Source organism: Colletotrichum chrysophilum (assembly GCF_026319265.1).
Source record: "Colletotrichum chrysophilum strain AFK26 chromosome Unknown scaffold_29, whole genome shotgun sequence".
Taxonomy (NCBI): domain Eukaryota; kingdom Fungi; phylum Ascomycota; class Sordariomycetes; order Glomerellales; family Glomerellaceae; genus Colletotrichum; species Colletotrichum chrysophilum.
Genome location: NW_026517316.1, coordinates 88,540 through 112,679, shown reverse-complemented (window position 1 = coordinate 112,679; position 24,140 = coordinate 88,540). Strand labels below are relative to the sequence as shown.

Genomic DNA, 24,140 nt, shown 5'->3' with positions numbered 1-24,140 from the left:
TCACAGGCGTCAAAAAACAGACACAGAATACTTGCTTATGAGTTTGACGAGGACTCAAAAGCTTTGAACGTATCCTCCTTTGTTCCACTGTTATAGCCTCACATTGGTCACTGAAGAAACCTCATCATCCATTGTTTACTACAGTAAACCGCGTAGTTCCAGAGGAGAAACCTGACCTTATCAGTAGTGTATGAGCTTTCACGTCATGACACTGTCAGGAGAGAAGCTGAAATCAGGTCATACATAGTTAACGACTACCTTCTCAAAATTTTCTTCACGTAAGTGGACTTGGGCTGCTACCTTTGAACCCGAAAGCAACCGTCTACCTGGAAGGCGGAACGGCTTGTGAAAACCGCCGCGATTGAGGAATCCATGGATCCGGCAGCTGGTAAAAGCAGTGTCTAGGATTGCTGGACCCGCTGCCACACCTGCCCTGAGCAACTGTAGGGACCAAGAATAACACGTCTTGGTTGCGAGGTCCTTTGGTCGTTCAGGAGGGCAGCCTAGGCTGTCTGCAGTCTCCCGAGATAAATTGTCCTCTTCGGTCGGGCGGTCAGAACCGTGACCGTTTCCCACCAATTTCGTCCCCCCATCATACTTGCAGGAATCCGTCTCGATTTGAGAGACCAATGACTGGACGTGCGTTGCAGATGCATGCGCAGCCACCCCGGACTGTCCACACACGTGCGGTGCCAAGAGGGAGGTTAAGGTACGACTGACGAAAGTAACGTATGGCTGCCGGGGTCTCCAAAGCCATTTGAACCTTTTAGATAAAGCAGTGATGAAATGCATCATTATAATGTCCGGTTGTATTTAAGGCCAATATGCCCAGGTTAGTGCAGCTTGACCAATTCTTTTTCCGTCAATGTTTTAGATGAGACAGTCTCAGCTACTTCTGCGTTTCTGAACATTCTACTGCACTGGACTTAAAAGTCCTGTCTCCTCTCATACTTTACGCTCTGTCTCCTCCCAAAGAAGTTGCCGTGTCATGCTCTCTCCTGAGGCATTTCTCGCCTTGTTTAGTCTACTTATCGCAGTACCCCCTGCAATCCTTGCGTACCTACAATGGCGGAATATCTTCCGGAAAAGATACAACCATCGGGAGCTTGCACGTGGGTACCCGATCTTCGTCAGGCAACGCAAATGACGGAGATCGTTGAACACTTACACGTTGAACATGTAGTCTATACCGTACACAACCCACGCCAACGACGCAACGAGGAATACCAGCTTGACATAATATCGATTCGAGCGCATGGCCGACGGCAGTTTGAATATAGCTCCTAGCATCACATCCAGGAAGCGATGACATGAAAGCCTAGACAGGAGATAGTTGAACTGTCGTGGCAGGATGAATCGACTGCCACCATGTCCGTCGCGCTCACCTGGAACGACCATACCCATCCATTATGACAGCCATCGAATCAAGCGTGCGCATCAAATCAACACACACGCATCAAGAAAGCCGCTCCATCTATCAATCATGAGATTTGACAGCCCGACAGTCCCATATGGATGATAGGACAAGATGGGCCTGCATGTACTCTAAGCAAGGAGTTCTTTGATAAAAAGGAAAGCATTGAAGGATTAAATGATAAATATTATTTTCATGATGCGAACCTATCCTGAGACCATCATCTTGTACCTGAAATTTGGAAAAGTTGAGTTATGCAGGTTTTCTTTCGTAAACAAAAACCTGAATGTAGGATAATAGGCCTTAGGTTACCTAATTGGTCTGCAGCTCAGTGCCCGACCCTCCTAGAATGAGTTTTGCTAGTCGGGCAGTATTACTTTCTTATCCGGGCAGTATCCTCTATAATCTAGAAATATAGAGAGAATTATAGTAGCTATAATAAGGATAATGCCGAAAAACGACGATAATAACGACGACGACGATAATAATAAAAATAATAGATAAAGATAATAGATATTAACGATAACGAAAGTAAGAATAGGAAATATAGTTACTTTAGAAATAGGCCACGGATTATATACGTGTGTGTAGACACTGCCCGGATAGCCAAATGACACTGCCCGACTAGCAAAGCTCCCTAGAATCTGAAAGTTGACTTTCATCTCTTTCCTCCGGGCACTCGACGTATTCCATTTGGGCGCATCTCTTCGTCACGACATACGCAATTTCTCTCCTCTCCCGTCGTTCCACATGGACAGTATTCAGAGAGGCATTGTTTGGTTACTAAGTAGGTAGGCGTCCATTGATGCTGACTTTCCATTAAGAGATTGTTCGAAGTCTTTCGCACACTCGACCATCCTTCAGCCTTGAGGACGGCTGTCGGACAACTTTCCGTGCATATTTTGCTTTTTGAGCACATTCATACACAGCTATCATGTGCAGACAAGAGCACCTTCCCGAATCCGCGAACAATAATGTCGACCTCGGACTTTGGCCAAGGTCAGCGAAGCTTATGTTTCTGCGCAATTCTCAAGCCTAGCTTTGCCTCATATGCAGCAGTCGAATATGTTTGCAACGACGACTGTGGACGAGTAGCCAGAAAGGCACGATACGCCAGTTGACCCCTTGCTGGCATTCAAGTGAGAACCATGGCCCTATGTATACTCCTAGGCCACGAAAAGCTATTTATCACAAGACGGTTATTCCTTTTGACGGGCGTAATGACTGGCCACCAATCATCTGCTCAACGGCAATCTCAGGGGTTATGTATGTATTGCGCGGCAACCGTTCATCCGGCCTCTTTATATGCGCATCTCTTTGCCTCTTCGTACACTGTCTCTGGTCACGAGATGGTTCTGTCCAAAAGCTTGGCACACGATACTTTTAGCCCTCCAGAGGAGCTCATCATTGTGCACCAGGCCGCCTTAGGGTCATCATCCGGTACCGCGGCATCGCAATTGTCATTGTCTGCAGCCCATACGGACCAAAAATCGCCACGACGGTGCAGAAAAACAGTGAATAGGCACACCCGCACCCGGCATGAAGGCCCGCTGCCTCGGACCGGAAGCATCATCATCCCACCCATCCCGACTCCCACCACCCACCCGCATTGGCCAACGGAACGCACTCCGTCAGCCGCGGCCTCGTAATCACCGCGCGCCGGAAGCAGCGACCTTTCTCACCGTCTCGTCGATGATGTCGATCTCCAGGCAGGAGAAGCATAATAGTTCATTCAAAGAAGAGGAAGTTGAGGAGCTTGAGGGTCAAAAGCAAAGGAAAACAACAAGACGCAAACCGTCTTCCTTCCTTTGTCCACCTCCGTGCGTTGGGCTTGGCGAGAAGCATCTACCGCGGCACATCCGCTCGTGGCCGCCTGACAGCTTCCCGAGAGACAAGCCACGACCTTGGGTGAAGATCGGCCAACACACGCAAGGCGCAGTGGTAAGGCGGAGGGGAGTGGGATCGGCGTCAAGAAGGGGGGTGGATGTATTGTTGATTCATCTCGGGATAAACGGGGGAGACGAGGAATGAGGCCTCCTCGTGATGGAGAAAGAAAGAAGAACCGTGATGGAGACGTCTGGGGAGGCAGATAGTTTGGGAGGCGAAGACATGAAAACGTCTGTTAAACTCGCAAGGCCGGTAGAGGCTCGTTGCCAACGTTGATCTCTTCCTCATCTCGGACAATCAGGTCACACACACAGTCCCATCCAAAAGTCGGAAAGAAAAGGAAAATTTCGCTGGTATTGCCAAGAACGTCAGAGACATGCGTGTGAAGGATGAAAGGAGAAATCCCCAATTAGATGGATGGAAGAAAACGGAAGGTGGGTTAAAAGAGAAAACAAGGTTGTCCCTCGTGGGAAATCGTACGTTGGGGCGCGTTTTCCCTCATGAACCACGTTTGCGGAAATGTGGTGACTTGAGGAAAACCTATTCACCGTGTTTGGACGTTCCTCCGGATGTCCTTTTTTTGACAGGTGTCAGGCGGATTGAAATTGCCTGCCACGTAAAAGAGCGGTGTCGGAAAAAGACGTGGCTGTGGCTTTGTGGGCTTGGGATGTCATTGAAGTGTCATGTGGCTATTCACGGTGGAGGCGAGATATGGAAGCAGATATTGTTGATTTGGACGATACTTTTTGATTGTTCTCAAAGCAATCCTTGCCCGATGCTCCAAGAATGGTTTGAAAGGAAGTTCATTAAAATACATGGCTCGTCATATAGGCATGGTTGCCAAATTCATACGGGAGAATATCGGTAAGTGTTTGCCAATGGGGGTAGACACTTAACAAAGGAGGGATATCGAAGAGAAAGGATGGAGGAAAAGAAAACGGCTCCTGTAACCACTGCTCCCACTTCTCGCGTGATCATGATGGGCAAGCAAAACAAGGAAAAGAGATGCCGGATTCAAGTTGAAGGAAAAGGGAACGAGTAAGAAAGGAGAAAAGAAAAGAGTCATCAAGTCGTGAACAAGGAAGTAAGAAAAGAAATCGGAAGCCTCCTCCACCCAAACATGCGCCTTAGACTTTCCCGGCGAGGTAGAGGATGTTTTCCCTGACTGCATCCGTCAGGTCCCCTTGTCCGGTGTACACGTAGGCCACCGTGCGGTCCCAGACCTCGGGATAGGGCAGTGGCAGATCGATAACGTCGCCAGCTGTAATGTGGCCGGAGACAATGAGGGCAGCCAACACCGGCAGAGAGGATCGGGCGTATTGGAGATCTGCGGGTGGGTTGGGGTTAGCTTGGTGTGCTTGTTCCTTTCTTTCTGTAAGAAGGTTCGCGCCTCGGGAAGGAGACCGCCGGCTTTGGAGGCTACGGCCCAAAAAGGGCTGACCGCAAACGTCGCGGCATGGGAAAATGGTGGATGTGATAAAATTGGAGTGAGACATTTGGGAGGAGGGTGTACACTTACGGATTGGCATCGTGGATGCGCCACGCGACGGGGCTCGCGAGTCTGCGCGGCTGTAAGGGAGAGAAGAGCCATGCGCGGCACTGCTGGATCTCCGGCGGGCCATGGCCGGCCGGGGAGACCTTTGCGGCGGGGAGCCCGCGAGGGATGGGCGGCGGCGGGCGTCTGATGCCGGGGGAGTGCTCGGGAGCGGGTCTGCTACTGTGGAACGCAGCTGCTCGATGTCGAAGGTGCGCTGGATCAGGAACGGTTTGCGTTCCAGGGCACGGGGGCGCACGCGAGCGCGGATTGCGGTCTGGTTGGAGGGGATCGTGGGCGTCGTTGGCATGCGGGTCGGGGATGAGTCGCCAGCAGATCCTTCTGAGTTTGTGGATGCGTTGGAGTCGCGGCGGAGGGACACGGCGTTAACAAAGACATCTGAAGTCTTTGCATCGCCGAGGTAGACATGTCCCCAGGCGCGAAGTTGCTCAAGTTGATGGCGCTTGTCCGCATCCTTGGATCTTGGGAGATAACCTGCGTTCGGGACAGACTGGCGGCGCTTCGCCTCGTCTCCCAGGCCAGCGAGGAGCATGGAGCGGTTCTCAGCGGCGAGCGTCTGGCGGCGGTTGCCTGCGACTGGTGGTGATCGAGGGGAAGGCGGGGGAGGAGGTCGGCGGGGGCTCATTTGAGCGGCCGAGTACCGTCTTCCATCAACGGAGTGCTCGGCGAGGGGAGAAAGCGGAGATGGGCGATGGGCAGTCTTCCTTGGGCTGAGGTCGAGGCGCAGTGCTGTACGAGGTTTCTGGCCACCAAGGCGGTCGACCATGGCCCGTTCATGTTGTCTCATGGAGCCATCATTGGAGGGGAATACCGGCGTAGGCAAGCTCTTGGGAGAGCGGTCCGAGGAGCTGAAGTATGAGGCGGAGGCAGAACGGCCCGAAGAGGAGCGAGGAAAGCCACCCAGATTGTATTGAGAAGTCCATAGCGGATGGAGGCTAGGACGGTTATCAATGGGAGTAGCCATGATAGTCGTCGTGGTGATGATGAATGCTTGGTGTTGATGCTGAATGCTGAATACCGGCACTGAATAACCGCACAGGCTTCTTCTGTTTGATGCCAGGTAGGGCAGAGGGTTAAATCAATTTGGTGGTAACAATGAATGGACCCAAAGATCGGAATGTGCAACCGGTTGATAGGGCGATGGTGGAAGCGAGAGTCTATAGCCCGGTAAGGATTATCAAGGGAGACCGGCTTTCTTATGTCTGAGAGAGAGGGACGTCCGAGGGGGTAAATATCTAGACCGATCGTCGATCACCCTTTTGGTCTTGTATATCCGTCCGTCTTTCTTTCCCGCGCGCCAGACAGTACGAAGAGGGTAAAAAACGAGTTTCTTACGCCAACTGCCGGGGACGGGAAATGAAAGGATTGGTACGGCCTCTCTATCAAAGGACTTGGAGGGCCGCAGCCTTGATACGAAGCAAGAGAGACATACTGACAGAGACTGAAGAGCAGAGGGCGTGTAAAGAGAACGGCTCAAAGGCCAAAGCTCCCGGCCGCAAGTCGCTCTGTCACTGTCACACCTCTTTTTCTTGCCGGGATGGGGCTTTGGCAGGTCGGTGGGCGTCAGTGGAGTGGAAATCGCAGGATGCAGTCGTCAACTCTCAGGCGACAATTGGCGGTTGCGGACGACAACCTTGACCATGTTGCCGCACGCGAGAACAAAGGACAGCAGCTAGCGGCGTGTGGGTTGTGGTAGCAAACCCAAGGGTGTGTAAAAAAAAGACCCAACATGGACGGGCTTGGGAGGGGCTTGTCAACTTGGGATTTTCTGCAGATGGGACTGGGTATTGCAGGGTAGAGAACAAAGAAAGTGTGGCTTGTCTGGGCCCTCATTCGTCATGTTTCTGGCAGAGTGCTTCCTCGCCTATCGTGTTGGAAAGGGAATGGGCTTCACCTTCTCTTCAACCCTGAGGGAAAGAGAGATGAAGGCTTTCCCTTTTCATTCTTCTGGCTTGGGCTTTGGACTTTCGATGCAGGCGCACGGCGCGGTAGTTCCTTCTTTTTCCTTCTTTGCGTTGACCTCTTTCGCTGCGTCCGGGGTTCGGCAACAACTGATGGCAGGGAAGAGAGAAAGAGAGAGATTGATTTTGACAGGCGCCCATCACGGCCAAACGCAACCTTGTTGAAGCTGGCGGGGTGCACTTGCACCTGCCACTGGCGCTAGGAGTTGGCGTGGCTGTATCCGAATCCGTCAGGTCAGCTGTAGCTGCATCTCCATCTTCATTTCCATGCTCGCGATGCTGTCTTCAGTTGCCGCAGTGCGGCCGATGGTGTGCGAGAAGAGACAGATACACCGAGAGACAGAGAAAGCAGACGATGAGTGAGAGAGAGGAAGTGTGTGTGGAGGCGGAACGGGACAGAGACCAACAACGGCGCTGGCTCATCAAAGTCTCAAGTGTCTGAGTCACAGTGTGGTAATGTCTCGGCTGGGTTCGTCCAAGATGGCAAAAAAAGGGAAAACGGCCATCCTAATCGTCTTGTCAGGCAGGCAGCAATGGCGATGAACAAAAAGCTGTGATGAACCGAGCACCCGAGCAAACCGGCCCGGGGCTGGGCTGGATGGAGTTGGGAGGAGACGTGGAGCGGGATGAGACACCAAGTAGGAAATGCTCCCGTCGAGTGTAGGTGACGTATTTGCCTCGCGGGCAGTTTGGAGTGCTGCGTGGCCGTGATGCCGATCTCTTGCGAGAGGAGGTCAGAGGTCAGGACACACAAGACACCAACCCCGGGACGGTGGGAAAGCTTCCTTTGAGCGGCGGAGGAAACACGGAGGTGGGAAGAGCTTCAGCGTCAGGTAAGGCTTTCTGGACCACCCGTGCCTCCGAAGCCATTCCGGAGTGGATCCGCACGATGCCTCAATTTGGAGCTCCTGATTGGGCAGGGTGCACCGTACGGCACTTTGGAGGGGGGACCCTGGAATTGCGTCTGTCACCTGAAGGTCGGGAGCTTGGACCACCCTGAAGCATCCCACGCAATGAGGTGTCGGTCGTTGGTTGTTCTTTTCGGCCGCAATTTTGGAGACGTGCCAGTCGGGATTGACACATCGCCAACTCTGTCCAAAGGACCTCCCACGCCCTCCTTTACCCGCCCATTTGCGCGTCTGTCAAAGCAGACACATCTACAGAAATGGTATCGGGCTTGCAGACGTGTTTTTGAAAAAAAAAAAAACAGGCCCCTCCTTGGTCTTCCCTCCATCCACCGGATACACCCCGTCCCTATTTCTTTCGACCCCCATCCGTCGATCGCAAACATGTCTGCCGCAACGGTCGAAAGCTACAAGAAGCTCAAGGAGGACTTTGTCTCCAACCTCTCCGGCGGACCCCCCAGCGAAATCAACTACGTGACAGCCGTCGCACCCGTGCGTGTTTCCTCCAAATCCCTCCCCCCTCCCCCCCTTTCAATACGGCGCGCATGCACCAAAGGAACAAAGCAGAAAGCTAACCTGGCACAACTCCAGGTCGCAGTCCTCCTCTGGTCCGTCCTCCAGTCCCGACAATCCTTCTTCAAACCTTACACACCGCTCGCCGGCCTAGTCGATTACCTTCTCAACGTCACCGCCATCCTCCTCTCGACAACCCTCTACGCCTCCTCCCCCCTGCTACTCAACCTCCTCCTGCTCGCCCCGGCCGTTGTCGTCTACGCCTTCCCGCCAAACACCCGTCGCAAGAAGCCCGTCGTCCCTCCCAATGCAAAGTCCAAAGCTGCTGCCCAGGGCCCGCTCCCTGCTCTCTCCGTCAAGCCCTTTCTGACGCATTACCGCGGGAGCATGATGGTCGTCACCTGCATCGCCATCCTCGCCGTCGACTTCCGCCTCTTCCCCCGCCGCTTCGCCAAGGTCGAGACGTGGGGCACGTCCCTGATGGATATGGGCGTCGGCTCCTTCGTCTACAGCGCCGGCGTCATCGCCGCCCGTCCCGTCCTCAAGGAGCGCGCCGAGGGCCGCTCGACGCCGTTGGCCACGCGCCTGGCCGCCTCGATGCGCCACTCCTTGCCCCTCCTCTTCCTGGGCGTCATCCGTCTGCTCAGCGTCAAGGGGCTGGACTACGCCGAGCACGTCACCGAGTACGGCGTCCACTGGAACTTCTTCTTCACCCTCGGCCTGCTCCCGCCCTTCGTCGCCATCTTCCAGTCCGCGCTGAAGATCGTGCCGAGCTACGCCGCCCTGGCCGTCATTCTCGGTGGGCTGTACCAGGTCGTGCTCGAGAGCACGAGCTTGAAGGCGTTCATCCTCACAGCGCCGAGGACGGATCTGATCTCTAAGAACCGCGAGGGCATCTTCAGTTTCATCGGATACCTGGCCATCTTCCTCGCGGGACAGGACACGGGCATGTACATCCTGCCGAGGAGCGTCAACCCGAAGAGCGACTCCACGCCGGCGACGCAACGCAAGACCCTCATCATGATGATGGCCATCTGGTCGGCCGTGTGGACGGGTCTGTACTTCCTGAGCACCAGCTACAGCTACGGCGACGGACTCAGCGTGTCGCGCCGCATGGCCAACCTGCCGTATATCCTCTGGACGGCGGCGTTCAACTCGACCCAGATCCTTGCATACTGCATCGTCGACACCGTCTTCTTCCCCTCCTTCTACAACGCGACGGACGCAAAGTCTGAGAAGGAGGCTTACGAGACGGCCACGAGCAGGGTGTTCCGTGCCTACAACCGCAATGGTCTCTTTTTATTCCTGATCGCCAACCTCTTGACTGGTTTGGTGAACATGACAGTGCCCACATTAGACGTCAGCCCGCTCGCTACCATGGGCATTTTGATGGCGTATAGCGGATCCTTGACTGCTCTCGCATTGGCTCTTGACGCGTACAACATCAATATCAAGTTGTAGGGACTTGAGGTTAACTGTATATGTGTATATGAATGTGTAGATATGGCATGAGCAGATACCAATTGAAGCTTACCGCAAATGTTTGGCACTTGTGACATCCAGACGATGGGGACGTTACTACTTCCATGGCAACATCTTGTACAGACGTGCGAGCGCCATCAGAGAGGACAACGGGCAGAGACGACGGCACATGCTATCGCAATTTCGCAAGTAGTGAAGCACCAACCCAATATCCGGCCATCATCGAACATGGCCTGATGCCAACGCCCACGAACTTGGTACGTCCGCAACCCTCGGGAAGAGATGGCGCAAGCATCCCAGTTGACGGGACGAACGCTCCTTCGTCGTTCCAATAAACCCGCCCAGCAGCCCCGGCGAATCCGAGGTAACGGGTTACTGAAACGGAGCCGTCGGAAACCTACCTACAGCAAAGACAGACGACGACTGGTTCCGCCTCATCTCACGAAGCCCTGGACGTATGTGCTCTTTCCCGAGACAGTCCGACACGAGGGCCGTCTCGGTTTGCACTGGGAAATCGCGAACAGCCCTGGAAAATCGCAAACTTGCCCGGGCGATATCCCCCCCCCTTCGTCTGGTCCGAGCAGAAAGTCATGTCTTTCAACGTCCTGGCCCAGCCCAGCCCCCCTTGCATGAACGTCTTCTTTAGAAACGGCCGCTCGGCCCTCCTCCCTCGAACCAAACCACCCCGCTGGGTTTGGAATCATTCTAGAAGAAAATTCAAAGGCGAGTGGGTGAAGTGTGAAGAGAGTGAGCTTAGCCATGTTCTCGGTTCACCAGTTAGTCACGTCTTATTTTTCCCCTCCTTCCCGTCTGTCGGAGACCCCGTTGGCCGTTTGGCATCTCGCATGTTAGCGCTGTATGGCAGAAATGCAATGTGATTGCGTGTTCTCCGTGAGTTGGCAATGGACGGCGGACGCTATTCCCCCGAAGGACGATACTCGACTGGACGCTGGCGAGAAGGCCGGGATCGTCCCTGGGAATGGCTCTGAGTTGGACGGTCTCCAGTTTTTGAAGTTGGCGATGGGCGGGGTCAGGACGCGTCGCGTTTTTCCCGCGATGTTATGGGACTCCGTCTAAGTGGGATCGTCGATGAGGGATTCTGAGATGGAGCAGCATGAACATGGCACATTTTTTTGGTGCCTTGCGAGGCGTGTGGAGTTGTACATCACCACCCCGAACCCTGATGCTCTCTGATAGTGAAATGTTACCGCCTGAACGGTTGACACCCAACGTGAAAGCGCCGTCTGGACGAAGCTGATAGGCGGCGCATGATGTCACTAGCCACACGTACTTAGGGCCAAGTGCCGAGTATGGCTTGGTTTACCCGGAGACTTTCTCGATGGGGCAGTTGGCTTGTCTCCATCAATGGCCCAACTGGGCAGCCAAATTGAAGGTAAGCGTTAGCCCGATGAATGGTGACAGCCGGAATGGCCTGGCCGAGGCATTGAACGAGCTCAAGACGCCATGTCAAATAAACCCCAGCCGCATGTTTCTCGAGACCTGGCTCAGAATCTTAAGAGCCCCATACACAGCCATGGATGAAGACCATGGCTGAAAGTCTCCAGAGCAGATCAAAGAGAGGGTCTCGTTGCTCTATTCGTACTGGAGACGAATCAAACTTGATTCCGTGGACAGCTTGATTTGAAGCCTTGCGCCGGAGCCGGCAGACCCCTGGTGTGAGCCGTGCGCCTCATCTCCGACATCAATGCTTGCTTGCCATACTTCGTGGCCCAACTGCCAAATGACGGCGGAAGAAGATGAGCCCTAAATCATATGGATGTCCCCTTTGCGCCTGGTCGACGTTTTGTTGGCTCATGCACGCCGAGACGCGTCGTAGAACCTTTTTCTTTCCACACGTCAGCTGGTCCCGGTGGAAGAAGCAATGGCGCCATTCGTCTGCCATGTGTCTCTGTATTGTGCAAAATTCGGCATAAACACCGAGAGAACTCAAAGTTGTCCTCGGAAGATATCATGTCTTACATAAGACGAGAGCCAGGCCAAGACACAGTTTAGCCGCTTTTGATTGCTGTGTTTCCTTCCAGGATCTGCGGATTCGAGACAAGCGAATATTAAGGTGCGACGGAGCCCGATGGGACCTGCACAACGGGAGCTCGTCCGCGAGGGTGGGCGCATAGGTACGTATCGGGTACGATGCATCGAATTGCGCGTTGCAAGGGAGAGACAGCCACAGAGAAGGCTGGAAAGATGTCAAGATGCCGAGATCTGGGCATGCGAGGTGCTGATGGTATGTGGGAGTAGCGAGGTGTACATTTGATACGTGCGTACCTTGCTATGCCATGCCTTTTGCTGACGGGAGACGGCTGAGTGGGCCATCCGGAGTAATAAGACGATAGAGGCACCTTCATTATGGTGAAGGATATTGCATCAAGGTTAGACAACTCTGCGTGTAATCGAACAACGCCTCGTCAATCCGACCCGTGTTATGGCGCGCATGAGGTAACAAATCGCAGACAAGACGGGCGCAGCCACGGTGGCATCGAGATGGATGTGTGGAGGCCAGAGACGCTTCAAGAAATGCGACATGCGCAAACATGTGCGGTCCGTCGTTTGAAGGCGAGAGGAAGGTCGGCCGTCCGGTCTCGCAAACATTGATGGTCAGCCAGTCAGACTTTTGTACGTTAATTTGAAGAAATGCGTCCTGCCATGTTGATGCAAGGAAGCTCGCTGCTGCCTCAATGTCGTCCACTGGCAGTCGTCTGCAACTATGCGATTGCAAACAGGACAATCCTGCCTGGGCAGAGCTATGTGGTCACGTAGTGAGGTGGTGGGCAGGGGCCACTGGAGGTGTGCGTCGCAGGATGGCGAGCTGTTTTCCCATGTGCTTGACTTGAATGACTTGACGGGCCACACCGCACCACTGGCAGTCAACGAGCGACTGAGAAGAGACGGGACGGCATCGGACGAAATGCAAAAGTTGCGGGCGGCGAGGAGCGCTGACTGACTCTGACACCGCTGTAGCACTGTTGCGCTGGTTGCTTGTATGGATTATGATGACAACCGAGAATGACAAGACCCCCTGAACCATGTCCTGATCCCTGTCCTAGCAGCTTGGATGCCCAGCCCAGCAACAGGGATGGCAAGAATTTCGTTTGACAGAGGTCGGCAGGAGTCTTGGTTACAAAGGTATCCGTCAGTTTAATCGCGATACGACTCTGCAGCGTCTGCATCTGCTGTGCATGAGAAGAGAGAGATATTCACAATGCAAGTCGACAGTCGAAGGTGGGATTGAGAGGCCAGATTGGCCACCCACGGCGGTCACGAATCGTGGAAAGCCGCATTTCGTGGTCCTTGAAGAGGCAGGCGCGTTCGGGAATATGCATGACCTCTCATCTCAGGTACAGGGTATGCTGCACTGCACGGCGCAAGTGGTCTTGGGATGGTGCGAGCACCGGGCAGATAGACCACATACTGCCAAGATGGCTCACAGGATGCGTTCTTCGTTGCCTCTTCTTCCAGAGGCGCCACGGAGCCTCATGTCGGGATGAACAAGATTTGAAGATGGGGACAGAGCAACGGGGCGGACGGACGCGCGGGCAGATGGGCTGCATGATCCGCGGTTACCCTTGCTGGAAGGGCCATCCCATCTCAAATATGTGGCATGGATTGAGGCGGGCATGAAGTTGGATCCCGCCGTCGCCTGTTAGTTGGGAGCTCTCGGGCTTCTCGAACGATGTGGAGGCGCCGTCGAGGCTTGATGCCAGTTTGCGTTGACCGACTTTGAAATATCCAAGATGAGAATTTGATGCCTGGCCCGCGGGGTTGCTGGAGATTGAGGCCCTCGGAGAAGCGGTGCCCGGATAATTGGCAGGTTTGAAGAGGTGGTAGTGACGTCTTGAGGCCGGATCCCGACGAGATGGAGAAGCTAGAAAATCTAGAGTGACGGACTCAGATTGGGTTGTGTCGTGGAGATGGTGGAACGTGTGTGGTGTCTGTGAGATGTGGGATCATGGGATGAGGTGACAGAAATTTCAGAGAAAAAGAAAATCCAAGATATATCGGGAAGGCTTGACTTGGAGAGGGGCATCCTCGCGCTCTTCCCCCATTGTGTTGTTTCCCTTTCCACATCCGCAAGCAAGAGCCATCACCGACCGTCTGGTCCTTCCATCCGTGAAATCTCCATGTCGGGCTGAGTTCCGGCCAATGTCGAATTCCAGCTGCTCCCTTCACATAGACCCAATCTCAAGTCGAGGCCGCGGCCAAGACTTGCAATATCGGCGTCAAATATCAGTGCTAGCGTCCGCATCAACACCACCACCAGCCACATCCACGTTTCGGCTGTCGTGCAACCCACTTTTGGTCTCACATGGTGGTGGTGGTGGCTGCTCGTACCTTACGGCTAAATGGGTACGACTCAGAAGTAGGTAGGATAGCTTCGACTTACATCAAGAAGCCTGCGAAGTACACGCTGCGAGAGGTGCGTGGGCTGAGACCTCACCTAAGACAGCCCGCGTCGAAAAAGACTCGACAATTCCTCCCCCGAGTGGGAAGACGTGCCTATTGTCCGAATCATTGTTCGAATAGTTCATACTGCGCGCCGACTGCCATTTCACCATTGCCTGTGATCCGCGCTCTTCTCCAGCAGCTAGGCAGCCAGGTACGGAAGGGCAGATCCATCCATTCCATCCTTTCCGGCTGCCGCTGCCGCTGCATTGACGGCCATAATTAATACTCTCGGACCAGCAATCCAGTCCAGTCCAATCCAACCCAAGCCCATGGGAGAAAAGCAACGACGAATTGCCCACCCATCTTCCATTCATCCAGCCTGCGCGTGGTGGTGCTTGGACGGCCACGGGTGCCATAATTTAACAAGACGACATCTCCTCATTTTCGATTGTCAGCCTGAGCGGCCCCAAACACCACCGCCAAACAACCTCAGTTGAGGCGGATGATACCGACGATACGGGCAGAAAAAGCTTCGGTGCAGATAGTCAATCAACCTTCAGCTCAGGTCGATCCTACCTCGACGTCAGAAGGTTGCTCTCGATCCGGATACCCTGCCGAAACGACGTCCAACACGACACGACAACCGCGAGCGCCACCCCGTTACCCCGTCCGGGCTGCTTCAGAAGCTCAGCCATCATCTGCACTTCTCCTTCCTCTTGCATACCGCTGCAGCAGGACAGCAGCGGTCGACAAGTCAGTCGCAGTCGCATGCGCATGAGCGGCCTTCGTATGTGCAGAGGTAACTAGCTACCTAGTCGCAGCATTAGCGGGTTTGGGTGTGTATCTGGTACCTGCATCAGCTCCTAGTTGCATGTACCGCACCTGCTGTCTCTTTCCCGCTTTTCCCCCTGAGGCCCACGCACATCTCCGCCTTCACTTTCCTGGGCGGTACTTGCATTTCACACCACCCCTGCAGGTACACGATACCCTTGAAGCCACTCTTGAATCCGCGCTCTCTCTCTTCCCAGCCAGGTCAACCAGGGCAGCCAGCTCGTCTCCAATCTCGCTGCCGTTCTGCTTGCTTGCTCTCTGCTCCTCCCGCACTCGATCCGTACGGCGGATACCCAGCAGCAGGAGACTGGAGTGCACTGCACCCGCACCAGCACCAGCAGCCCGCAGTTCCAAGTTCCTCGTCGCGCTTCGCGCTGCGCTGCTGTTCCAAATATCGGGCGCCCTGCAACCGGCACGCCCCCAAGGACTCATCTCGTCAATTTTACTCCAACGAGAACGACGGGAGTCTGACCGTTCGCTGGCTCTCCTCCCTCGCAGTCCAGTCTCCCCTCGTCCAAGCCAAGACAAGGCCCATTCCCACTTCCACCAGCGCCCTTACCAGCGCCAGCGCCAGTCCTTCTCTCATTCTAGTCTGGTCTCTGATCCCTCTGGTCTGGTCTGTCCCGCGCCGTCGCCGCCGCCGACACCACTCCTCCACACCTTTCCCTCCTACCGCCTCGCTTCAGGTCGGGCCGCACTCAACTCATCTCATCCCACCACCACCTGCGTACGGTGCAGACAATACCTTACAACACGCAGCGCACCTACGTTGCCGTTGTCGTTGTCAGCGTCTCGTCTCGTCTTGTTTTTCCGACCGACGATCCAACCTCGCCCCGATAGTCTGCCGCTAGCCTCGACCTTGCGAAGGCGACGAAGCGCACCATCGACAGCTTCGACAATCAACCAAAAGTCAACTCCAGGAATTGGGCCCGCGCGCCCATACCGCTGCTGTCTTGCCTGGTATCGTTCCAACTCCTCAAGAGCTCTAAAGTCAAGTCAGGCGACCTCAATTGGCCAGCAATAGGGGGTTATCAACAACAACGTTAGGTTGCCCGCCGCCAAATTCCAGCCTGCGCTCTCCCTCAATCAAACTACACCACCACCAACACCACAGACAACACCACAGCTTTGGCTGTCTTTCACTCGCTCCCTCCTCCCACTGTCTGCAGCAGCCCCGTGTGGTCTCAGACGGTGTCAAGACACACACAAGAGGGATAGGCTCAAAGCCCGCACTGCTGCTCACAACAACAAAGTGTGTGCGTGCGTGAGATCGCCCCCCCTTGTCGCGTCTTTTTTGTGTGTTGCGGTGTTGACCCGACCTACCACAGACGGTCGTCGCAGACAATTCGTCCTGGTTGAGCTGCAGTAAACAACAAATCGGCAGCCCTGGTCCAGAAAAAAGCCCCTCCCAAAGCGATACCCTTACACTCGCGCCATGAAATAGCCAGAGCCAGAGCCCGATTCATTGGTACAGCAGACAGACAACGCAGCCCAAGGTCCATAATACCTCCAATCGGACTCGACCATCTCATCCCAATTCTGGCCGACTTAATTCCTGCAGCTCATTAATTCCTGCGTCCTGAAACCTGCTGCCAGACCGCCGCAGAGAACTTCAATTACTCACTCTCCTCGCTCGCTACTCAATCCTGCCCGCCCAGGCGACGATTTTCTCTCCCTTGGCTCCTTCAGCGCACCAACATCGCAGACCAACTGGTTAGCGATAGCCGCGAAACAAAACACGCCAAAATAGAACGGCTGCTCAGTCGAACTCTATTTTCCTCCGCGCCTGCGTTTTCAGCGTCACAGAAGCATGTCCTCGGCCACCCTGCAGCCTGCCCATCAAACACCAGCTTTGGCATCACCGCCTCTAGTCGCAGCCTCACCGAATAGCCGCCCCTACACGTCGGATCATTCCTCTCCAACCCGCGAGGCGTACAATGCGAATCTGAAGAACACGACTTCCTCTCCTGCATCTTCACACCGCCCCTCGAGACGACCGAGCGGAACCGGCGCGTCTGTAAACAGTCCGGATCCAGTCTCGCCCATGACGTCCCGAGCTGGTCCCGCCAGTCCCGTCGCCGTCGCGCCTTCCTCCCCAGACTACCAGTCTTCATCCTCCGAACGACGAAAAAACATGCCGCCCGTAGCCCCCCCTCGAACGTCTTCGACGAACTACACGGGCACCTCCAACAGCGCCTCCTCGAAAAGACGCGATCACGCAGTCGATAAGGCTACCTCTTCCCCACGACGTGCCCAACCTGACGGCACCAACGGCAATGCCGACTACTCTTATTCAGACGACGCTGCTGCCTCTCGCAGCAGAAGACCACACCAGCAAATGGCTCCAGACTCCCCTCACCGCTCCAGCGGTCGTCCGGGAAGCCAGCCGACGGTAATCCCTGTACGATCCCATGCGGCCCCGCAGTCGACCGCGTCTCCCAAGCAGCCCATCCGCGAGGGAAGCGATGTCCTGAACAGAATGGTTGTTTCTCAACCCGAAGTAGACGTCGCCCGCGAGAAGGAGCGGTTGGCGGAAGCTCAGCCTCAGCGCGTCGGCTCCTCCCACGACGACGCCGTGCCACCCCCGATTGGCATGTCCGAACATGACGATGGTAGGCGAGGAGGCAGAAGTCGACACGACCACTCTGGAAAGCGCGATAAAGTTGTCAGGTTTGGCGACTACATTCTCGGAAACACCATTGGCGAGGGCGAGTTCGGAAAGGTCAAGCTCGGATGGAAGCAGGACGGTGGTGTTCAAGTGAGTTTATTGACCCGATGGTGATACCCGCCGCAAGCTAATTTCACGGGTCTAGGTCGCTATCAAGTTGATCAAGCGAGACAGCGTTGGCAACAACCCCTCCAGATTGGCCAAGATCTACCGCGAAATTGCCATTCTGAGAGGCATCTCTCACCCCAACATCGTTCGCCTGCACGAAATGGTGGAGACAGAGAGACACATTGGTATCATTCTCGAGTACGCATCCGGCGGTGAGCTCTTCGACTACATCCTCAATCACCGCTATCTGAAGGACAATGCGGCACGCAGATTATTCGCCCAGCTCGTGTCTGGCGTGGGCTACTTGCACAAGAAGGGTATTGTTCATCGAGATCTCAAGTTGGAAAACCTGCTTTTGGACCGTAACCGCAACATTATCATTACCGACTTCGGCTTCGCAAACACCTTCGACGCCGAAGAAGAGCTTTCCGAAGAGGAGGAACTAAACCTTGGTGATCGTGAATTCGTCAAAAAGTTGGGGCTTGATAGGGTCAAAACCAACGGCACAAGGAAGGGTGATCTGATGCAGACGAGTTGCGGCAGTCCTTGCTACGCTGCACCCGAGCTCGTTGTTAGTGACTCGCTTTACACCGGTCGAAAGGTTGACGTGTGGAGTTGCGGTGTCATCTTGGTGAGTACAGCTAGTCTGTTGATACAGACATGATTGAAGCTGACAAGAACTTAGTACGCGATGTTGGCAGGCTATCTTCCCTTTGATGATGATCCGGCGAACCCCGAGGGCGACAACATCAACCTCCTCTACAAGTACATTGTCAACACTCCTCTCACATTCCCCGAATACGTTACCCCCCATGCGCGCGACCTCCTCCGCCGAATCCTTGTCCCCAACCCCAGGAAACGTGCCGATCTCTTCGAGGTTGCCCGGCACAGTTGGCTGAGCGAGTATGCCCACGTCGTAGAGTTCATTACGAGTAGTACCACGACGCCTACTCAGATTCAAAACACAACAGTGCCCTCCGAGGAGCAGGAGGCATCCGGTCTTGCTCGCAGCGCTTCGGTGCGCGAATCGTCCAAGACGAAGGCCAACACGCCCACATCTGTGGGAGGTCTCGCCAGCAAGCATGCCAAGATCGACGCCGACGCGGAGGCAGCCGCTATTGCCAAGCAACAAAGGGACAACAAGCGCCGTACTGTACAGGTTGAGTATGTTGCGCCGACGACGCAGACGCAAAGAGGAGAGTACGCGACCGGAAGTAAATCGCGGGCGCGTTCAAACAGTCAGGGCCCCGTCGAAGTGGCCGAGGAGCCGGTTGCTGCAGAGAAGCCACTGCCGAGAGACCCTCCCGTATCAAGAGACTCGTACAGGTCCAGCAGACAAGGCACAAGACCGCCAAGTGCTCACCGGAACACGGCTGCGGCGCCGCCGACAAGGCCAACCCGCGATACTCGTGCAACCTCCGACAATGCGTTCGTATCATCAGTCTCAAACCCACCGCCCACCGCGAGACCTCAGACAGGAGGCTCAATGGCATCAGGCTCCATGGGACTGGGAGCCGGTGCTCGAGGATCGTACGGCCAACCTATTCCCCCGGCCGTCGCAGGTACTAATGCTCAAGGAAGGATTCAACAACCGAACTCCCAGGACCCGCAAGCCATGGGACGACCCAGTGTCGCCGTCCCCGCCAAATTCGCCAAAGTCGCCGGTTTCCCCGAACAGCAGCAATTCCCGCAGAGCCAGACACCGTCTCAATCGAGCGACGGCAGAAGCCACGGCCACAAGCGATCCAACACTATTGGTGACCTTGGATCGAAGTTGCTGGGTCGAAACGGGTCCATTTTCGGTGGTAAGAACCGCAGCAAACGGCCCGATTCGCAGAGCGCAAACCGGAAGTATCCTCCAGTCAGCATGCCTAACAACATGCCGCTCGAGGGTCAACCCCGTCCTTCGATCGACTCAAGGGCGTCCCGGCGGTCCTTCTCACTGGGTCTTGGCAAGAAGCGGAGCGGTAGCATCGCAGATTCGCAAACTTCTCGCGAGAAGCCAAACAGGCGGTTTTCACTCATTCCTCAGTCATTCTCATTGAAGGCCATCGGGCTTGGCAGGGATTATGACCACCACCCACCACCGTCCGAGCCTCAGTCTCAGCCCGACCTGCCTATCCAAGACCCCCCTGAGGTCGACGAGCACGGCAGGTACGTGGATCAGCGGGGCCAATCTCGTGGTTACGATGGAGGATACGATCAAGGCTACCGCCAACCTGGGTCCAATTCAGCGCCGCAACTCCAACGTCAAGGCTGGCAGGAGCAGCAGGGCCAGGATCAATACGTGGGCCCGATTGGTCAACCAAGCGCGGTGCCCGGCCATATGCAGCATGGCGCCACATTGAACACTGGATCCGAATCATCCTTCGAGAATCCTCAATCACGAAGACGATCAGGAATCCCGCAGCCAACTGGTGGCTTCAGCTCTGAAGGCTATGACGGAGGTCGAGGCAACGGTCGGTCGGGCGTGCTACAGAAGAATAAGAGATTCACGGACGCCTACAACCAGGACCAGTACCACGGCCACCAAGGCAGCAGCGGAGCAGCCAAGAGAGTTATGGATTTCTTCCGGAGGCGGGGCAAGGCGAGAGGCGGCGAAGAGAGATAGAGGACTCTTGATGCCCTTGATTGCACGCCATCAGTGGATTCAAGCTCACGGCCTCTTTGCGGTGCTCGTTCGTCTCAGATGAGCTTATCCCCGGCACGACGTGTGGAGCGTTGAGAAGGGGGATGCAACACCACTCACCCCTCTATTCTACAATTTCGAGGTTTTTAATGTGTGAATACCAAGCCAAGAGAATGTGGTTGGTCTCTTGGTCTCATTGTCAGATGTCCATGTTGTCTTGATCGCCTACTGCATTGCAGGCGAAACGGCATAGAAAGGTGGAAGGAGTTTTCGTTCGTGGTTCCTCACTTCGTAATAGGGAAGTTTGTTATTTCTTGCGTCGATTGACGAAGGGGTCTGGGAAAGGTCTTTTTTCGGTACAGACGGATTGGTGGTTTTTCTTCCTCAGCAAGGGATCATTTGCAGTCGTTGGTTCAACTCGTCGTTTTCCTCTTAATTCGATGGCATCACAGCGACTATCCTCGATTGCTCGCTGACGGCGGCAAAGGCGTACGGGAACACAGAAGAAGAGAGCCAGAGTTGCGGTGGTCGAGTTGTCAAGCGTATTGTGTAGCGAGGTAGAAGACGGCCCAGCCTCGGTTAGTTGTTCCGTGTAGGGTTGAAGCGTATTGAGAGCTATATTGAATGGCGAACCTAGCCAGGCACTGCTTTGCGACCAAGTGAAGTCATACCGCGATCCCATTACGAGAAGCAATCACGCAGCTCAATCATCTGGAAGGTGCTCATCGCATCTAGCAAGCTGCTACTGATCAACTGATGACGGGATGACCGTGGCCATGATGTCTTGGCAGAAGCCAAGACTGCGCATGTTCCACCGGCGTCCCCTTCTGGAGAGGAAGTCCGGATGTTTTTTCCTGCTTTTTCTTCTCTCTCATCTCGGGGCTCGCCATTGCGGTGGCACGGGTGGGTGGCTCAACACTAACACCCCTGTGCCACCCGTCATTGTGGCTTAGGGGCTACGGGTACGTGGCGCAGCAGGGAACGGACTCCGAGAATTTTGACGTCACTTTCGGCACGTGGGCTCCGGCTTGGTATTCCTTTGGCAGGGCTCTCATTGGATGTGCGGGAATGGAAGCGGCTCCGTTCGTGTGTGATTGAAGCTTGACTTGATTAGTTTGATTCCCCTGATTATCTGGGAGTGTGACCGGTGTGGCTGGTGAAGGGAAGGGAGTGCGAGAGAGAGCTGTTGTCAGATCGCGCGGATGACGCGTTCTTTGCGGCCGTTGGGAACATTCACGAACGCACTGTTGATCCTCTTTTTTTTTTTTTTTTTTTTTTTGGGTTTTCTGTTTCTCATGTTTCTTTGGGATGCAGGTCGTGCAAGTGCCCTCTCTCTCTCGCTGTGTCTATCTCTCTTCTCCAATGTTTCGCCCGGCACATGAATTAGGTTGTGGGCTTGTTACTGCAGATGGGGACGGATGAGGGCCAGACCGGCCGGCGGTGGGGGGATGGGGGGATGGGAATTAAGTTGCAGAGACGTGTAACTGTTTCTGAAAGATGGGCTCGGCCAAGCAAAGCAGAAAAGTAAGGCGAGGCGAGGCAAGGGGAGCGGTTCGTCGAAGGTCGGAAAATTCGAGGTAAGGTACGAGGTGAAGGGGAAAAAAGAGTGGTTCCGTGCACCGGGGAGGCAGTCTTTGCAGATGCGGTGAGAGAGAGAAACAGCATGAGCAAGGGCCTCTATGTCTTCCATGTCTGTTCCATTGTTTGGGAAGCCTTTTTGGGTTGTCCTCCGCAGGTTGCTGGTGGGAATAGTCATGACTCTCTCACTCTGCATGTTTGGTTGTCTACGACTTGTGATTTTTGCGTATGAGGTGCAAATAGCCGGGCCGGATGGATTTTCCTCGCGTAGACATGCCGCTGCACAGGGTACACGTGTTGTTGACAATCACACAAGGGAGGTTTTGACAGCCGGGTCAATTGCGAGGGTCATCCTCGGGGTGTAGTCTGTCTGATAAGGCATTTGTGCATTACTGGGCGGGAGGGGGGAATGCGAAATGCGAAATGCGTGTGACCTGTGTTGCTACATTTTGTGGATTTTACGGTTACTGGCTCTACACTGGCTTTTGTGCTGCCTATCATGAGGAGCAGTAAGAAGAAGAAGAAGCAGCAGCAGGAGGAGGCAGGAGGCATAGTGGATGGATGGACGGTTGGATCATGAGAGTACCATAGTGTCTTTTTACCGACAAAGCATCCCGCGAAACTAGAAACAAGACAGATGAGGGGAAATGGACCGACCGTCCGTGTCTTTCGGGCCATGTTTCGAGATTATCCTCTTGCTCTGCTGCCTTGTGGGGAGAAAGATGGAGGAAGAAAGAGAGAGAGAGAGAGAAGGGGAGAAAGCGTCCATCATCTGGACTCGCTGTTCTTGGCGCACGTTGCGACTTGAGTCGGAGAAAAGGCCGCGCGAGAGTTGCGGTGGTGGTCTAAGTGCTTGTTTCTTGAACGAAGGTGGATAACTGTGTTTGGTTCCTGTGCTCTCTCTCACTCACACATTCATAGGTAGGGCGTGTTTTTGCAGGTTTCCTGCTTCAGTATGTTTCCAACGGGTGGTGTTTTGTTTGGATCGTTTGAAGTGAACATGATTTAAGCTCGTGCCGCCCACGGCTTGGCTTCCGTCCGGTGGGAGAAAGAAGGCATCGTCGGCCGGTCGCAAAGGGCTCGGACGCGAAGCTGTGGTTTCTGTTTGTTTGGACGGTGGGTGTCAGTGTGGCGTAGGTTAAATTCGCGGCCGGCGCCTCGATTACTATACTGGGCCACAGTCTAGTGTGACTGTGTGTGTGAGTGTGTGTCCCATCTTTTGCTCCTTCCCTTCCTCATCACTACAGCGGACAGTCGGTCTTTGGCGAAGTTGGGACGGTGCGAGATGAGAGTTATTGCGAATTAGACTACGACTGTGAGGCTCAGCTGCACAGTCCGGGCGGAGCGGGCGGAGCGAGGGAGGACACACCTAGTACTCACAGTGAGAGGAGGGGAGGGGAGGGGAGGGTAGGTAGGGTCAGGGATGGGTGGCACTTGGGAGCATTGGAGGGTATCCCACTTTCCGTTGCGCGAAAGGCCGTTGCGGTCCGTTGTCACAGTCATTATCTGATGGTTGCTTATTAGTGCGTATCCACTGTGAGTCTCGGTCGACGGCGGTCCTTTGTTGAGAAGGAGGCTGAGATGACCCTCGATGGCGAAAGACGTTGAGGCGAACAGCAAGCAATCGAGTTCGGTTGCCAAGAGGCCTCCTCCTTAGCCCGCAGTCCGTCAATCGTCGATACGGATGCAATGGACGCTGTATGTGATGTACAGGCAATGATGTGTTTCTCCCCTTGCAGCGGGTTGGTTTGATGATGGGATGTGATATCATTGCCAATGGATGACCTGGATCTGGATTCGCCATGGTGGAAGTTGATAGGCGAGGGGACAGTGACAGCATGTACATGCAGGCAGGCCGATGATGCATTGTTACCGCTGCTGTACTCGGTATGGCGTCGTCGTCGTAGTCGTCGTCGTCGCCTTCCTACCGGCTCTCGCCCAGTCCTGCTTCCTCCACCCACGTGTACGTACCGTTCCATGGCGAAAGCTTGGTGCGACCGCAACGCCCTTTGGTCCACGGCGCAGGTTCCAGATTGCAGTGCCTATGACATCCCTTACACGGTAGTGTACCTTACACCGCGGGATCAACTCTCCACTTCCCTCCAGAGTCCAGACATGTCGTCAGGAGAGCTCCGGTTATCTGATGCAGCATTGCAAATCAGGGTCACTGCCAACTGGAGTCTTCGTACTGCGTATGGAAATAGA

General features: G+C 54.7%; 3 protein-coding genes across 3 annotated transcripts; 2 read left to right on the top strand and 1 right to left on the bottom strand.

The window, feature by feature from the left end:
* Positions 1–4,428: 4,428 nt before the first annotated feature.
* On the bottom strand, positions 4,429–5,820 carry COL26b_004685 (uncharacterized protein; the record flags this gene model as incomplete). The annotated part of the gene is made up of 2 exons (XM_053177554.1): positions 4,429–4,628; positions 4,821–5,820. 2 exons carry the CDS (start codon positions 5,818–5,820, stop codon positions 4,429–4,431), a joined length of 1,200 nt encoding a protein of 399 aa, XP_053038447.1.
* A 2,286-nt stretch (positions 5,821–8,106) lies between these two features.
* On the top strand, positions 8,107–9,696 carry GWT1 (Glucosaminyl phosphatidylinositol (GlcN-PI) nositol acylation protein; the record flags this gene model as incomplete). Its single annotated transcript, XM_053177553.1, has 2 exons — positions 8,107–8,214; positions 8,314–9,696. 2 exons carry the CDS (start codon positions 8,107–8,109, stop codon positions 9,694–9,696), a joined length of 1,491 nt encoding a protein of 496 aa, XP_053038446.1.
* A 7,390-nt stretch (positions 9,697–17,086) lies between these two features.
* Positions 17,087–20,339, top strand: COL26b_004683 (uncharacterized protein; the record flags this gene model as incomplete). Its single annotated transcript, XM_053177552.1, has 3 exons — positions 17,087–17,710; positions 17,766–18,359; positions 18,414–20,339. The coding sequence occupies 3 exons, from the start codon at positions 17,087–17,089 to the stop codon at positions 20,337–20,339; spliced, it is 3,144 nt and encodes a 1,047-aa protein (XP_053038445.1).
* Positions 20,340–24,140: the final 3,801 nt, after the last annotated feature.